The 17,298-nt window shown below is 62.8% G+C and overlaps 1 protein-coding gene across 2 annotated transcripts; it reads right to left on the reverse strand.

Annotated features, from left to right (window-relative positions):
* Positions 1-177: 177 nt before the first annotated feature.
* On the reverse strand, positions 178-16,318 carry WDR5 (WD repeat domain 5). Of its 2 annotated transcripts, XM_070378680.1 has the most exons (16): positions 16,188-16,318; positions 15,442-15,517; positions 13,260-13,407; positions 12,919-13,078; positions 12,152-12,260; positions 11,916-11,989; positions 11,483-11,572; positions 11,256-11,345; positions 11,043-11,126; positions 7,489-7,544; positions 5,934-5,980; positions 4,105-4,180; positions 3,602-3,635; positions 3,290-3,364; positions 2,806-2,893; positions 178-1,938 (listed from the first exon to the last, which is right to left on the reverse strand). In XM_070378680.1, the coding sequence occupies exons 4-16, from the start codon at positions 12,997-12,999 to the stop codon at positions 1,838-1,840; spliced, it is 1,005 nt and encodes a 334-aa protein (XP_070234781.1). In that variant the 5' UTR covers positions 13,000-13,078; positions 13,260-13,407; positions 15,442-15,517; positions 16,188-16,318; the 3' UTR covers positions 178-1,837. The 2 variants fall into 2 exon arrangements, with proteins under 2 accessions (XP_070234781.1, XP_070234780.1); XM_070378679.1 differs by lacking the exon at positions 13,260-13,407.
* Positions 16,319-17,298: the final 980 nt, after the last annotated feature.

Genomic DNA, 17,298 nt, shown 5'->3' on the forward strand with positions numbered 1-17,298 from the left:
TGTAGAAATCTCCTCTGAACCCGTCGTTGCCTCTTACAGTTTCCTCCCTGACTTGAGGAAACCCCCGCCGAGTGTGCGCTGGTTGAGTGGTCGTTTGCCTTCGTGCCACCCCTGCCCCCTCCCACCCCAGTAACAGCTGCATGTTAAGGAAGGTTAAGTGCTTCTTTGGGAACAAAATTACAAGACAGGAAATTCTTTATTTTCAAAAAGAGAATGCATTTTTACATAAATCTACAACAGAGAATTCAAATGTAGAAAAAATAAACTATATTGAAAGACACGGCACTCTGCACACATGCCCCTGCCCTGGGGCAAGTCTGACACCAGAACCAACAAAACCCAAAGAACCTCAACCTTGGTCCAGGGAAAACCAAGGCCGCCCCTGCCATGGGGCCTCAGCATCTCCCGCCCAGACGCTCAGGCGCTGCAGGCTCGGGGCTCCCTGCGCTGGAGCGGTTCATTCCTATGACAGCCAAGCCATCGGCGTTTCTGCTTCTGAAGGGGAGGCTGGGGGAGCACCGGCCAGGTTGTCCCCAGACACCTGTGACTGTCCATGGTGCCTCCTGCTTCCCCACCTGCAGGGCTCCCTGGAGGCCAAGGACTGGCCTCGCCACCTGGACCCAGGCAGGGGACACACCTCCACCGCAGAGGCCTCAGGACACCAGGTGGACCCACTGCAGAGAGGGGCCCCCGTGGACGGCAGCAGCTCCCTGACCGCGCTGCCCTGCAGTCGGCGCCCCCAACTCCCACAGTCCCGCTGGCAGGAAGAGGCCCCTGATCAGAGCCTAGGTGGGCAAGGCGGGTGGATGACACCATCTCCCTGTGAGGAGCCGGCTCCTGAGCCCACCCGTCCTGAGGCTGGTGGTGGGGGGACCAGACCAGGGCTCCCCGCCCCTGCCCTCGCCAGCGTCTGCCATAGACCACGAGACATCGAAGAGGCCTGGGCGTCTCTGCAACGAGGAAGCCTACTGCCTGCCTGCAGCCCCACACCTACGCGCCGCGAGCCGGCAGGGCATTGGCTAGTCCTCTGCGGTCCTGGGCTCTGCGGGATGGAGTGGACATGTCATTAGGGGGATCTGTCAAAAATCCTTTCAACCTCCTGCCGACTGTGAGACTTCTCGTAAAAGAGCCACACAGAGAAGAGCGCCGGGTGAGAACTCGGCTGCCACGTGTGCACACGCGTGCTCGGCTGCCTTCAGCACGGCTCAGGGTGCTGCTTGTCATGTGACCAGCCGTGGCACCAAAGGAAGCACTGAGGGTGGTCCCCATGCCAACCTCAGGGGGGCAATGACCCCAAAGCACAGGCTTTTCCATGGCCATCACACAGTGAGCGCTCTGTGCTCCCCAGACAGACTCAGGACACGTGGTCACAGGCAGGACGCTGTCGCCAGAGCGTCACTGAACACACGCAAGGGACAGCCTCCAAGGCTGGCAGCCAGAACCCGTGGTGGCAGTGGCACAGCGCTGGCGCTGGGTGATAAAATCGCAAAAATGGTACAGAATAGTTACCGGAAAAAAACACAACTCGTGATAAATTGAACTTCACCTTTTTGTAATAAAAAATTAAAAATCTCTGTGGACTCTGAACACAATATTTCTGTGGACTCTGAACACAACACAGACTAGGAACTCTCCCCTGGACGGTGAGAAAGGGATTGGCAGAAACGTCACCAGCAACCTCCAGACCCTCAAGTGGGAGACACGCCCCAGCCAAGTTTCTTCAGAGGCAGCTCAGGGCCAAGCCCCACAGGTCCCCGGGCTTGGACCGGGAGCCCCTCCAAGAGCTGCGCTCCCACGAGTCCGGGTGGACTTCCCGGCAGCGCCCGGCACCTCGGGCCTAGCAGTCGCTCTTCCAGAGCTTGATGGTCTTGTCGTTCTCCAGGGCGGCCGAGGCGATGATGTTCTCCGTCGGGTGGCACGCCGTCGAGATGACGACGTCTGCAAACAGATGGTCGACGTTGGTTCCCCCCTTGGGCCCGGCCCTCTGCACGGGGCTGCCCACCCCGCGCTCAGCACACAGAGCCGGGGTTCAGGGTGGGAGGACAGCAGGGGGCCCCGCCCAGACCCTGGAGAGGCAAGGGGTGCCCCACGGGCCAGGGGTGTGCCAGGGCTGCCGTCAAGCTCACAGCGCGGAGGTCGCACCCCCGACCTGGACCAGAGCTGCACTGCCCCCCACCCCAGCGTGGGCCCTGATGCCCTGTGGGGCTGGCTCTGCAAGTTCATCCAGGGCGGGCACAGCAGATCCCGTTGTGAGCTGGCCCCGGCATCAGGCAACTCAGTGCGTTTATAGATTTTCAGGAAACGGAGCCCCAGCATTTTCCCTCTGGCTGGGGCGACTTCAAGTGAGCCTCTGAGCGTCCCGGCCACGCAGCAGAAGCCGCAAGCTGACAGTGGAGGCCAAAGGTGGAGGGTAGAGGCAGGCCTTGCTCCCGGGGAACTTGAGTTCTTAGGGAGAGGGTGTTGCCCTGGGCAGCTAAGGGCTCTACACTGCTGGCCCCTGAGCACTGGGGAGAGGAGCATGGAGCAGGGGCCCGGGAGGAGCCCGCGTCGACGGCACCACCTCCACATGGGCCCCAGCCACTCCCGGGAGGCCACGGGCCACAGGGACTTCAGAGCTGGGCAGCCAGCTGCTGGGAATGAGTGGTTAAAGCTGGGGCCAGACCGTCCCCCCGCAGCCCTGCAAGGGGAGGCGTCAGACCATCCCCCGACAGCCCTGAATCGGGAGGCACCACCCTGGCACCTGCAGACGAGGAGGGGCTCCCAGAGCAGCTGGGAAGTGACGGTGGCAGCAGACGGCTCGCTCACCTGTGTGGCCCTGAAGCTTCTGCACGATCTCCTTGGTCTGCAGGTTCCAGATGTAGACCAGGTTGTCCTCCGAGCCCGACACGATCCACTGGGTACAGCACGGGGCAGGGGCGCGGGGACAGAGCCCGGTCAGGCGCCCGTGCGGCCGGACCACGGTCTGCGCCCACGGCCCTGGCAGGGCATGCAGCCCCCAAACTACCCCGTCCAGATGCCGTCCCACCGCCTGCCGCTCGCCTCGGGGCGGCTTCTGGGACGCTGGCCATCAGTCACGGCCCAGCTGCTCATCACAAGGCTCCTGCCTAAGCCTGAGGGTCGGGAGGGTGCCAGGGGGCCCAGGCAGAGGGAGCAGGATGTCCCCAAACCAGCAGTCTGCAGAGGCAGTCTTCATACCAGTAACATTCAGAAAGCTCCCGCCTGTTGTGTGGGTGAGGACCGGGCCCGCCTGCAGGAGGGGCCGGGGAGCCGCGGGGGGCAGACGACTCACCTTCCCACCGGTGACGGAGAAGTTGGCGAATATGCAGTACTTCTCATTCTTGTGGCCCGTGTACGTCTTCAGGCACTGAAACAGCCATGGCCGCCGCTCAGTCAGGGCCGCCCTGCACCACCGGTGGCCCCCAGCCACGACTGGACGGCTCTGTGAGCACCGTGAGCCCCACCCACAGCCCACCCAGGCCGAGTTTAACCCGCATCGTGGGGACATTTGCACCAAACCAACTCCACAAAGTCGCACTTTGTGCCCTGCGGCCACAGCCCAGGACCCTCAGGAGCCCCGGGGACCCTTGCTCCCGTCACCCACCTTGCCTTTGCTGTAGTCCCAGAGCTTCAGCGTGCTGCAAGGCAGAGGGCCGGGTCAGCACATGGTGGGCAGGGGCCCCGTGAAGCGGCCGGGGCTGAGGACACCCGAGCGGACCGTGGGACACCCAGGCACACCAGTAAGGGCGGGGGAAGCCCGTCCAGCACAGGTGTCAGCTACGGTCCTTCTTCCTCCCGGGGTGGACCCTGAGAGCCCACCTGCGGGCAGCCCTCCGTGAACAGGAGGCCGAGCCCCAAAAACCCCCAGGAGGGCAGCTGACGGCCGGTGACACCTGCCCGCAGCTTGCCAGGGAGAAGCAGAGTGCCCAGTGGGAGCAGGAGCAGTGCCCACCACCCCTCGGACAGGAGGGTCCCCAGTGACCACAGAGCCGAGGATCTGAGCCCTGGCTGCACAGATGGGCCTCCGCCATGGCCCCAGCAGGGAGGGCCGGTCTCGGGCTGGGGCCTGGCCACACAACCACCCCGGGTGGGCACGGCAGCGCTTACTTGTCCAAGGTGGCGGCCAGGATGTACTTGCCGTTCGGAGAGAACTTCACGAAGGACACGGGGGGGTTGTCGTCATCTGTGTGGAGCACAGACATGGCTGCCGGGGGGCCCTGACTGCCAGGGGCGCTCCCCCACCACTGCCCAGTGAGGTCACCGCCACACGTGCCCACGCTGCCACCACCCACCACTCATGCCAGCGTGAGAGCCGCTCCACCCCGTGACCCCCGGGCAGGAGAGCTTCAAGAACAAAGCCCTGTGGCCACTCGGCCTCAGGAGGCCGGGTCTTCAGCCGCCCCTGGGCCGCTTCCAGTCAAGGCACAGAGAAAGCCTCGGGGTAGCCATCTCGCACGGGCCTTGCCCAACCCAGCTGCCCTGAGGACACGGCCGGCCTGCTGAATCATGGCGGCCGTTCTCCTGAAGGTTTCACTGCGTCAGCACAGGTTCTCTCTGGAAACCACCTAGCAATGCCATGCCCACACCCCCGCTCCTGACACTCGGGGTGCAGCGCGCCCGGGGGCCCTGGGGAGGCGGGGCGGAGCTGCTGGCTGAGCAGGGCCGGCCTGGGAGGCATGTGGCCTGGTGACCGTGCCGCCCCCGCCTGGGGAGGAGCCCGAGTGCACCCTGGTGAGGGGCCGCGTGGCCCTGGGTCCCGAGCACCGGGGCAGCCCGCCCATTACCACCTCGGGGGCCCCAGGCCTGCACCCCGCACGCGGGGGGCTGCTGCTCCCTCTGCTGGGCGGACGCTGGAAAGGCACATGGGGGGCGTGTGAGAGCCGCCCCGCAGCTGGGACAGGCTCCTCCGAGGACGGCCTAAGGGCGTGACGCCCCAGAGCCGAAGTCAGACGGGACGGGATGCAGCTGCAGCTGCTTGTAATCTCGGGCCTCGGCTCCCGCCCAGCCATGGGGCGGCCACGAACTCAGCTAGGAGCCCTCACTCAGCCACGGGCACGAGGACACAGCACTAGTGGGGGCGCCCAGACCCGGGGGACGGTGCCACAGGACACACGGGGCAACGTCTCAGTCAGAGCGTGCAGAGTGAGAAAGCCTCAAAGGCCACCGGGGACCCGCCCCGCCCTCCTGGCCTAAGCCTGGCCATGCAGACCGCGCCTCAGAGGCAGGTTACGTCAGATGAGGCAGCTGGGCAGGCCGCGGGGGCCAAGCCGATCTGACCAGTGTCCTGTGACCTGCAGGAGGAGGTGAGGACACCCACAGAGGGCTCGGGGAAGGCCAAAGAGAGGGCCCAGGTGGAGCAAGCCCTGCCCATGCCCTGACCGTGGATTCCAGCCTCCAGACATGGGCACAGGTTTCTGCTGTTGAAGCCACCCACCTGGCCTGCAGACTCCTGTGATGGTGGCTGGAGCAGACCCTCAGAGCCACGCCTGCTCCCATGACAGCCCAGGGCAGGAGGCAAGCCTGGCCCATGGAGCCTGCCAACTCACCCGACACAGCAGAGGCCTTCCATCGGGACTCAGAGATCGGCCTCCCCCTGACAGTAAACCCTCCCCGCCCCCATCAGCCTCCTAGGCCCGAGGCCCTGGGGGCCCCTCAGCCACCGTCTGGCCAGACACACACCCTGCCCGGCGGCGCCTCTGGCCACACAGAGCACGCTGCCTTCCCACGGTGCCAGCCCACTCCGGCAGAGCCCCACACTGTCTGCAGAGACCCCGGAGCCCCCAGCCCCAGCAGACAGGGCTCACTGAGGGCCCCAGCCAGGCTGGACGGCAGAGCTGAGCAGGAAGGAGAGGGGGAGGAGGGACGGCAGCAGAGGAGGAGCCCCTGTGGGAGAGAGGGTGTCTGCGCAGGGCGCGGCCACAGGCCGCCCCACTCACCAATGAGCGTCTTCAGGCACTGGCCCGAGGCGGTGTCCCAGATGCGGCTGCAAAGCAACAGCAGAGCGGTGAGCACGGGCCCGGCCACTTCCCATCTGACGCCTCGCTCACTCGCACACTCTCTCAGCGCCACGGGAGACAGCGGAGGAGGGCATGGCCGGCCCGCTCCGCACCCATGGCCACCGGCCCGACCTGCCACCCCACAGGCTCTCCAGGCACCGGCACGCCAAGCATGCAGCCCCGGGGCAGCGCTTCTCACACAAACAGTGTTATCATGGCACTTGTCTGGATGGCCTCTGGTTCAGGGACAAGAGAGCCTGTTCTAAGAGCCGACACTCCCCGGCTGGACATGCAGGCGTCACGCCAGTCCAGCCTCGGTGCGTGTGCGGTTTCTGCCAGCACGACACCCCATGACCTAGAGATCAGCCTCGATCCACTTCTCACGCAATGACCTTCTCATCACGTTAGCTGGAAATCCCAAGTTGCACTGAGTGATGAAGGAAACGGGGACACGCGGACTGTCCACAGGCACACGCGACTCCTCACACGCAGCAGACACATGGCCTGCAGCACGGTCAGCCCTGCCGCGCCCCGGGAGCCCTACTGCAGAGCCGCCGCCGGCTGAGCGTGCTCACACACACCGGGTCCCGCGTGGCCAGGCCTGGCACAGCCCCAGCCGGTCCTGACCCCCTTGGTCTCCTGCAGCTCCACCTGCTCACCCCGGCTCAGCCCCTGGCCGAGGCCCCATCTCTGCCCGGCCCACCTACCCACCCTTCTCTCCCGAGCCTGGACCGACACGCCCTGTTTCAGGTGTGTTTCTTGAAAACAAGCGGTCAGAGGGCAGAGGGCTTTGACCCACACGTGACAGCTTCTCCTGCGGGGCGCAGCCAGGCCGAACGGCACGGCAGCGCTCGCCGCGCGCTCCGGTGCTGCCGCGGTGTCTTGCGCACATCACTTTCGTTACTCTAGCTTCTCTGTTATTGGCACTAAACGTGGACAAATTTCTAAGGCTGCTTTCTCCCTCGTAGCTGGAGGTCCCCTGTGGGCCCTGGGTCTGGCCAGTGACTGCTGTGACACCACTCTGCACTCCCAGACACCTCCTGACGCTCCGCACTCTACGTGCTGAGGTCAGCTTAAAACATTCTCCCTACAGCTCCCCACACGTCTCACAGCGTCCAGACAACACTTCCACTCCAAGTGTCAAGGCCACAGGCCTGACCTCAGACAGCATGCTCTCGAGACAGTGCCCCACCTCCCCTCCCCGACACACCCCCTGGGACGGACCTGGGCTCTCAGCACCTGCTCAGGACCCTGACGTCCCCAACAGGGCACTCGAGGATGCGCATGTTGGCACACCTTTCCTCCACCACGCCCCTTACCGGGGCCACAAGCTTAGGACGCCCACCCTCCAGGGCCCACAAGGAGCCACGTCTGGGACAGCTGCGCCTCCCCGACCCCACCTGCCTCACAGACCCCGCCGGATGCCGAGGCACAAACGGTGCAAGGGAAGGCCTTTAAATGCTCGCTGGTTCAGCCAAGTGAGACTGTTACTTACCAGAGACCATCGTAACTACTGGAAACTATCAGGGATCCGTCTCGGTTAAAGTGAACCTGAGGATGAAGGAGAGGGAGGGGGAGACTCGCTCTGAGGTCAACACAGACATGATCATCAACACCGGCTCCCGCACTCCAACCCCACAACAGACACACACACGGAGCAGCTCTGAACTCCCCCGGCTTCCTGAGCCTCTAACGGAGACGCACAAGCAACAGGGATGAAGTGATCGTTCTCACCTGGCGTCTCAAGCAAGTCTGTTTCATGACGGACACTGAACCACACAAGGAAAACCAACCCTGAAGCGTCTGGGGTCTTTCAATCGTGGACTACAAAACGCCCCGTGAAAAAAAAAAAAAACGCCCCAGGAAAACGACAAACGGCCAACCCAGACGCCCTGCTCCGCGGGGAGAGCCCAGCTGGCTGGAGCCTGTCTGTGGACACAGACGTGACTGACCACGGCCTCTATCCAGAGGGAAAAGTCAGGAGAGACGCCTACCTATTCAGACACTCGCAAGTGTCACTCATGGGCGCACCCCTGCCCGCCGAGCACCCCCCAGAACCACAAGACACCCAGATCGCTGCTCCGAGTGCCCAGACACCGACCCCTGGGATGCGCGAGCCAGCGTGAGCTTTCCAGACTAGGCGGGAGCACGACCCAGGCTACTCCAAACCGCGCGTCTGGGGAGAGGTGGAGCCCCAGGTGGGAGGCAGGCTGTGCTGTCTCCACACAGAGACTCCACCTGAATGCCTGACCCTGCCCACAACGGGGACAGGTGAGACACAGCTGATAAGCAAGAGCCACCGGACCAGCCCCGACTCCCGACTGGTGGGTCTTTGGTTTGTCCTCTTTCTTTTTTCTGACTGACTCTTTGCTTGAGCGGCAAGAGCAATCCACGTCAGAAGTTCGAGTCCTGGGCAGGACAAGCCGTTTCATAACACGTGACCCCGGGGGAAACACCATGCTTGCTGCCGCACGTGGTGCCTGCCCTGTGCGAGGGCCCCGAGAGCCTGCGTCTCTCCCACGCTCCCGGCGGAGGCCGGTCTGGGACCACAGCTGGGAGAACCGCCGTCCACACGGCCCAGGGCCCGTGACGGGGCCACGTGCGCCCCTTCCGCCTCTCAGCCGCTGCGCAGGGCAGTAACAGGTGAAACGAGCCCAAGGTATTTCATTTCACCCAGTGTCCCCTGGAGGAGGACATGGCAGCCCACACCAGCGTTCTCGCCTGGAGAATCCCAAAGACAGAGGAGCCTGGGGGCTACAGTCCGTGGGGGTGCAGAGTCAGACATGACTGAAGCGGCTGAGTACACACACGCCTGCATCTGACACACTTCGGCACACACCAGGGTTAGAAACCACCAGCGGCACCTGACTCTCCCTTTCGGTGCACGGAGTCCTGGAAACCTGAGAGGCTCGCTGTCTCACACTCCCTCACACCTCAGTCGGGACGCTGCCCCGGGTGGCTGGGGGCCTCCGTGTGGACGACGTAGCCCCTGAGGAGCCCTGGTCGCTGGCCCCGCCCGGCTCCCCCCACGAGCTCCTCAGCCTCCCAAACCGACCTTCAAACTCGCAGCACCTGAGCTCATCACACTCCACACTTTGAACCTGTCAACTGTGATCTGATGGAAACCCCTTGCAGGTGATGCTGAGCGGGCCCAAAGCCCGCACGGCGCTGCGCCCTGCTCCTGCCCACGTTCAGAGGGCACAGCCAGCAAACGCAGCGAGGTGCCCCTCTGCACCAGTGCTGGGTGAGGGCATGACAGCCACAGTGTGGGCCACACACCAAGCGGCATGCAGGCCCGGGCTCTGCCAACACCCACCCACGGGCGCCGCGGCATGAGCGTGCCGACCTGGGCCGCACCCCTCTCCATGGAGTGAGAGCCGCCAGTCAGCGCCCATCGGGAGGACCAGCACAAAGTGTTGGCCACCAGCAGGCACAGAGATGGAAGGAGCCCCAGACCCTCACCCCAGCGGGCAGAGCTGGAGCAGAGCAGGGGTGCACTGGAGAACACGTAGTTAAAACTGCAGCGGGCACCTCCTTAGCCCCAGGCACGGGTCACGACACAGGGCCAGCAGGGCCAAGCCCGAGGGCCAGCACCATGCCAGGCAGCTTCAAACAGCTCATCCAGTTCAGTTGCTCAGTTGTGTCCGACTCTGTGACCCCATGGACCGCAGCACGCCAGGCCTCTCTATCCATCACCAACTCCTGGACCTTGCTCGAACTCATGTCCATTGAGTCGGTGAGGCCATCCAACCATCTCATCCTCTGTCATGCCCTTCTCCTCCCGCCTTCAATCTTTTCCAGCATCAGGGTCTTTTCCAATGAGTCAGCTCTTTGCATCAGGTGGCCAAAGTATTGGAGTTTCAGCCTCAGCATCAGTCCTTCCAATGAATATTCAGGACTGATTTCCTTTAGGATGGACTGGTTGGATCTCCTTGCAGTCCAAGGGACTCTCAAGAGTCTTCTCCAACACCACAGTTCAAAAGCATCAATTCTTTGGCACTCAGCTTTCTTTTATAGTCCAACTCTCACATCCATACATGACTACTGGAAAAACTATAGCCTTGACTAGACGGACCTTTGTTGGAAAAGTCATGTCTCTGCTCTTTAATATGCTGTCTAAGTTGGTCACAGTTTTTCTTCCAAGGACCAAGCGTCTTTTAATTTCATGGCTGGGGAGCCCTCCAAAAATAAAGTCTGTCACTGTTTCCACTGTTTCCCCATCTGTTTGCCAGGAAGTGATGGGACTGGATGCCATGATCTTAGTTTTCTGAATGCCGAGTTTTAAGCCAACTTTTTCACTCTCCTCTTTCACTTTCATCAAGAGGCTCTTTAGTTCTTCTTCATTTTTTGCCATAAGGTTTGGTGTCATCTGCATATCTGAGGTTACTGATATTTCTCCCGGCAATCTTGATTCCAGCTTGTGCTTCATCCAGCCCCGAGTTTCTCATGATGCACACTGCACGTTAAGTTAAATAAGCACAGTGACGATAACTAGCTCATTACGTGTCCCCAAAAGGTCAAGATGCCTGAGCACGGCATCAGCAGGACAAAGGCCGTCCATGGCTTAGAACACTTAAAATCGCTCACCTACAGGACTTCAGAACCTGAAAAGGACCAACCATTCCGTAACAACAGACAACCTGTTTATACATGACTCCTTCTACTTTTCAAAAGGTAAACTTGGCTAAAAAACCATTTCTGGCTCTTCATTGACAAAGAGACACTTTGCCTAATTCGTACATTGGGCAGTTTATGACACGTGGGTAGTTTAACACTTGCACACTCACCCCGCACACGTGGGTGCCCAGAACAGTCACTGTGGACCACGCAGGGAGGATACCTTCCCCCCGTCTCCCCACAACTGGCCACCACGACCCCGGGATGCTCTACCCACTACAGTCACCTCCGTGCCACACTCCCCGCACCAGTGGTCACACCTGCGCAGCTCAGCCCCTGCAGACCCGGCTCCCTGCCTGCCCCGTGAGACCCCCACCCCGGGCACAGGTCCCCGAGCACGGCCTCTGCCGCTGGGGTGGCGGCGGGACTCACGGCCGAGACGGGATCTGAGTGGGCCGGCAAGGTCTTGAGGCACTTCCCTGTCTTCACATCCCATATGCGCACGCTCTCGTCAAACTGAAGGCAAAGGGACAGGTGACGGTGGTTCTGCTGGGGGGAACAGAGGGGACAGCCCCCCAGCCCCGAGCCCCTCAGCGAGCAGCCTGGGAGCCCCACCACCCCTGCCCAGGGGAGCCACACACTTACGGAGCCTGAGACAATGAGGTTGGACTGGGGGTTGAAGTTACAGCAAAAGACGTAATTGCTGTGTCCCTTCAGGGTTTTCAGACACTTTCCCTGAAATAACATCGTTCCTGGGGATTATTTCCCCAAATATCGGTGTCAGGGTGACCCCGCCTCACCCAACTCGCAACAGCGGTAAAGCGCCTGACGACACACAGCCGCTCAGCAGCCGCACCGCTCCTGGAGCTTACCGAGCTCACGTCCCAGATCTTCAGGGTTTTGTCATCTGAGGCAGAAACAAGGAGGTTAGAATCTGACGACCAGGCCACGTCGGATATGCCCTGCGGGAGGAGACACACGGTCATTGCTTTGACTAAACGGGACCAGCCAGCCAGAGTCAGACCCCCAACGTCCAACTGAAGGTAACCGGACATCATGCCCTCAGCTCGGGAGGACCGCACAGATGGACACACAGGCCAGGCCCAGAAGCCTGTTCCCTGGGGCTCTGCCAGGCCTACAGCCTGGCACAGACACACCTGAGGACGTCAAAGCTGGGAGGCAAATCACCACCTAAAAAACTGGGGAGAAGGCCCGAGCGGGGGGCTCCAACCCTAACCTGACAGGCCTGGGAGTTGGGCCCCCCACGCCCAGCAGAGCTTCAGTCGGGGCAGGGCGGACACCTACCAGCTTGTGACCAGAGATGGTTTTCTCAAATTTCCCATCATATGCTCCCCAAATCTTAATGAGTTTATCTGCAGCTGAAAGAAAGGGAGGAAAGGCAGTCAAGGCCTCCAGTCAACATCTGGGCTGCCCACAGCCGCACCCAAGGAGCCGCGTCCTCAGCACCTGTCACCAGGCTCCCCCGCCCCGGCCCGTCTCTGCAGAGTCTCAACCAGCAGTCACAGGGCGGGGGCACCTACACGAACTCGCCAGCCACTCCCCGTTGGGGCTGAACTTCACAGAGGACACAGCTTTCGTGTGGCCGGCCAGGGTGAATTTAAGAGCATAGTTTGGTTTCACCGGTGTGGGCTGTTAAAGAGAGAGCACTGGTCAGCAAACAGTTACCCCACTGCCCACTGATCGCCAGTCTGGACGTGATGCCCAAGGTGTAAGGTCAAGCTCTGGACAGCACCTCCGAGAGCCCTCATCCAGCTGAACACACGTGCCTAACCCTGAGCCCGGACTTTGCACACCAGTCCTGCTTCTCCCGTACTCTACCATCCAGACTAGAAACACGGGGACCCCTCCCGGAAGCACCTGCCCCCCACCGTGCAGCTGGGAGCCCCAGCAGCGCCAGCCCTGCTTCAGCAGCCCCCAACCCGTGCCAAGGTCCGCCCCCCGCAAGCTCCCCTGAATCCTGTGCCCCTGGGCAGACCTGCCTGTTGCCTGCGGGCTACCTCCACAGGGAAGGGTGGGACCAGAGTTGGGGAGCTTAACAAGAGACGTTGTCTGAGTCCCACAGAGACTCTTACGATCAAGACCAAGGGTTGACAAAGCCCCCTCCCCAGGTGACAGGGGGGCATCCCCAACACGGCCCATAAAAGCACTGGCTGGGGATGTGGTTTGGAGTGAAAGCCGGCACTGTTTCAGTGGGGAGGGAGAACAGGCTTACGCACTTGAAATACCATTTCCGAGCGTCTCGCGTCCTCCGTGCCCTGGCCGTTCCCTGGGGCCCCCGGGGACGCACCTTGCTCTGTGTGGCCGAGGATGACGGGGTGGGCTGTGCTCGGGCGGCCTCCGTCTCCGGCTTCTTCTCCTCGGTCGCCATGGCTCTGCAGCACCCCGGGCAGAGAGGTCACAGCCCCAAGTGGAGGACGCGCCGTGGGAGGGCGTCTGCTGGTCCAGGCCTGCAGCAGGGGACGGGCCGACACACAAACCATGCTGCAAAGATGGTGCCCTCCAGGGACCCGCCCAGAGCGCCGTAGTTAAGAGTCTGCTTTTCCACGGCTGGGGCCACGGGTTTAATCCCTGATAGGGGAACAAAGACCCCATATGCCGCATGGTCCAGCCAAAAATAAATAAACTTACAAATAAAATATATTAAAACAGTTAGTGTCCAGGAAAGAGAACACACAGCAATGGCCTTCCTGAGCCTGCAGCGAGCGCTGGTCCAGGCAGGGGTCTGCTCCACCCGCGCCTCGCTAGTCCTTTTCAGACACCGCTGCTCTCGCCCCACCTGTGGATCAGAGCCCAGGACCCACCTTCAGCGGCGTTTCCTGCTTTGTTACCCACACGTCTGCAGAAACACAGCAAAGTCCAGGCAGACAAAAGGCAATTCTCTTCAAAGATCCCCTGATACACTTAAATCAGGGCTTCCCTAGTAGCTCAGTGGTAAAGAATCCGTCTGCCAATGCAGGAGTCACGGGTTCGATCCCTGGTCTGGGAAGATCCCACGTGCCGTGGAACGACAAAGCCCGAGCACCACAACTGCTGGGCCTGCTCTAGAGCCCGGGAACCGCAACGACTGAGAGCATGTGCGGCAGCTACTGAGGCCAACCCCTGAAGCACCCTAGGGCCGTGCTCTGCCACAAGAGAAAGCTCATGCAGCAAGACTCGGCAGTACTAAAAATAAACAAGTGTATTAATGATAATAAAAGTAACCAAGGATCTCTTGATCAGGAAACAAACATGCCAAGTGACAGGAGCTGAGCTGCAGGAATGCATGCAAGCCCCCAACAGCACCCCAGCGACGCAACAGGGCCGACAGCAGGAGCGCACCCCCGTGGCCCTCGTCCCGGCTCCAGGGCTGCCGAGTGCAGGCTGCAGACACATGGCCCCTTGAAGAATGCTAACAGCGAGAGGCTCTCTGTCCCCGGTGAGGCATCGACCAGGCAGCCAGAAAGCACAGCCCGGAGCTGGCCCTGCCGTGGAGTCCCCACCGCCCGGCCTTCCTAGAAGCCTTCGCCTGAAGCACGCCCGGACACCTTGCAAGCCAGCTCGCTGCAGAGGATGGAGAGACTGCAGCATGCAAACGGGAACCTGGGGAACACCGCGTGGCAAGAGCCTGGCTTCCCCTATCACAGGAGGACATGCCGTCACTGGGATACATAGCACAGAAGCCAGGTGACTCTGAAAACAAGGGAAGGCATTATTCCAGAGCAGAGCCACCGAGACATCCCACAAGCATCTCGGGCCATCCAAGTCCAGAAGCTGGCACCACCGTGAGCCAAGGAGTTTACACACTCTAAGTTCTAGCTCGGCACTGAAAACTGCAGTCACACCGAGGCGGAATGGATGGAAGCCATCCAAAAGAGCACATCCCCGGTCTCCTCCAGGAGGAGGGGAGAGGAACATCTCGCAACACGGCAGTGCAGAGCACCCGGCCGGCCACCTGCTGTGAGGGTCGTGGCCTAGGGACGGAGAGGGGGCACCCAGAATGGAGCGGGGGAGGCCAGGGGCTGGTTGGCAAACCTGCCCGGGGGCAAGGTGCAGGCACAAAGCTGCGGCTCAGGAAGCGCTGGCTACTCAGTGAATACCTTTGGTGCAACCGGGCCCCGCCAATGGACCCAAGCGCTGCCTTCCCCTGGGTGGGCGGCACACTGGGTGGGCAGAGGAGCCAAGGCCCAGAGCTGGAGGGTCTGTTTCACAGAAGCCGGCCCCTCAGGGAGCCAGACCACAGCTAGGGCTGACAGAGGGGAAGCCCGAGGCGTGTCCACGCCCAACGCAAGTGGGAACAGAAGAGGCTCCGTTCGGGACGGGACGGCAGCTCTGAGGCCTGAGTAGCTCCTGTTAGCATAAAAGCCAAGAGCACCAGGTGAGGTGAGGCTCGACTCCTGCAAACCTGCTGCCCTCAGGTGAGCAGCAGGGATACACAGGGGGTCTCACAGAGAAGGTGCCCGACTCCTCCCAGATCAACCCTTGCCCTACCTTTCCACCAGCAAATCATTAACTGCACAAAACATCAGCGCGGAAATCCAGCCCAGCTCTTGCAAATACGATCGCCTGACTCTTCACATGCGGAGCCAGCCTCCAGAGCAATAGCGACAGACCCCTCTTGGCACCCAGGTGAGCCTGGCCACCCAAGGCTGAGCCAACCGACTTGGGGGGTGGGGAGTGCTCTTGGTCAACCGGTAAAACGCAAAACGCTCGGGGCTCCGCCCCAGAGACTGGGCCCCCGCCCGTGGGAAGAGAGAGGGGCCTCGAGCCGCCGAAGAGTCTGGGACCCCCCGCTCCCGGCACTCCACCCGGGTTCTCAGACGCGCCAGCTTACCTCTCTGCCTCCTATGGAGCCTCGCCAAGCTCGGAGGCAGTGTCTCGCTCAAGACCCGCCAGCGTCGACAGGGAACCTGGGCGGGAAGAAACTGGGTGAGCGGGCTCCGGGCAGCATCTTCCACACCCCCAGAACAGCTCTCGCAGGCCAGGCTGCAAGGGGTCTGAGGCTCCACTGCGGGAGCGCGGTGCGCTGTCCGTGGCCGCGGGCAGCCCCGCGATCCCCGGAGCCCCGGGCCCTCCGGGGAGCAGGGAGCCCGGCTGCCTTGGGCAGGGGCCGGGAGGGCGGCAGGCTGAGGTGGGGGCGTCTCTGCGGCTGAGGGCACCCAGGCGCGGGCTGGCCCAGTGGGTCGGGGGTCTCTCTCTCTCTCTGGAAGCAAAGGGGGCGCCGCGCTCGGCTGCGCTGGGGGCCGTAGTCCCGGGGCCGGGGGCTCGTCACCTGACCGCTGAGGGCGGGGAGGCCCCCAGGGTCCGGCGGTCCGGGCGGGCCCGTTCGCGGCGGGCTCGCGTCAGGGCAAAGGGCCGCCGGGGGCCCGGCGTCCGGCAGGCAGAAGGCGCGCGGCGCGGGCGCCCAGAGACGAGGCGGCCGGCGCGGGGCGTCCGCGCTGCGAGGCCCGGCGGGGCTGGACCCGGGCCGGGCCCGGGCCGCCGGAACACGTGCGGCGGCCGGGGGCGCGGGGGGCGCCGGCGTCCGGCCGGCCCCGCGCCCCCCGGGACGTGCCCGCCGGCCCGGCGGCCCCCGCTTACCTGCCCGGGGCGGTGAGGGGACTGAGGTGGGCGCTCCGGGCGTCGCGTCGGCCGCCGCCTGGGCGGGAGCCGGGCCGAGCTTGACTAGGCGGCTGGGCGGCAGTGCGCGTGCGCGGGCGCGGGGGGCGGAGGCGGACGGGGCGGGGCAAACGCACAAAGCCGGCCTCTCGGAGGCGAGCTACGGGAGGCAACGAGGGACAGACCGCCTCGGCCTGGCTCACCGCCTTAAAGGGACAGTGTGCCGCGCGCGCCCCCTGCTTTAAGGCGTTAACCCTAGTAGTGGCTGGTTGGCAAAGACCGTGATGCTGGGAGAGATTGACGGCGGGAGGAGAAGGGCACGACACAGGATGAGATGGTGGGATGGCGTCACCGACTCAATGGACATGAGCAAGCTCTGGGAGATGGTGAAGGACAGGGAGGCCTGGCGTGCTGCAGTCCATGGGGTCGCAAAGAATCGGACAAGACTGAGCGACTGAACTGAACTGGTATTGGCGAGTTCAGGTCCTTCTGCACCTTCTAAATACTTAAGTATGGTGATGCCTACAGAAAGTACTTGCGCGCCCCTTGAGTGTTCACATCTTGAGCGCGCCCTGCAGCGGCGCCCCAGGGAGGAGCCGAGCTCCCCGTCCACGGGATTAGCGGGGCGCTGGAGGGGTCGCGTCTCTCCACAGCCGCGCAAGCCGGGGATCGGCGGCGGCGGCCGCGTCCACAGCCCCCGGCCGGCCTAGGCGGTTCTCCGCGTGGCATCCCCATTAATTTCGGGACACCCCTGTGAGGGGCCCTGGCCTTCCAACTTGTAAGAGAGAGGAACCTTGAGCTCCGAAAGGTTCAGAACCTGGACTCTGGGAGCTGCGCCCACCGGCTACCCCGCAGGACCTGCGGCGGAGTCGGCGGGGCCTTCCCGCCCCTGGGTCAAGAGAGTTGTCTCCTGAGCCCCCAGCGCGGAGATGCGAACTGTCGCTGCGTGCGGGCTACTCTGGGGTCTGCGGGGTGATGGCCCAGACAGGTATTATTATCTCCTCTGGTTACAGATGGGGAAGGGGAGGCCTGGAGCGGAGGGACCAGCGGCCCAAGGAGAACCCGGAGCCGGTGTTCTGGCCCCAAATCCTGT

The sequence above is a fragment of the Bos mutus genome, chromosome 11 (genome assembly GCF_027580195.1).
Source record: "Bos mutus isolate GX-2022 chromosome 11, NWIPB_WYAK_1.1, whole genome shotgun sequence".
Lineage (NCBI taxonomy): Eukaryota > Metazoa > Chordata > Mammalia > Artiodactyla > Bovidae > Bos > Bos mutus.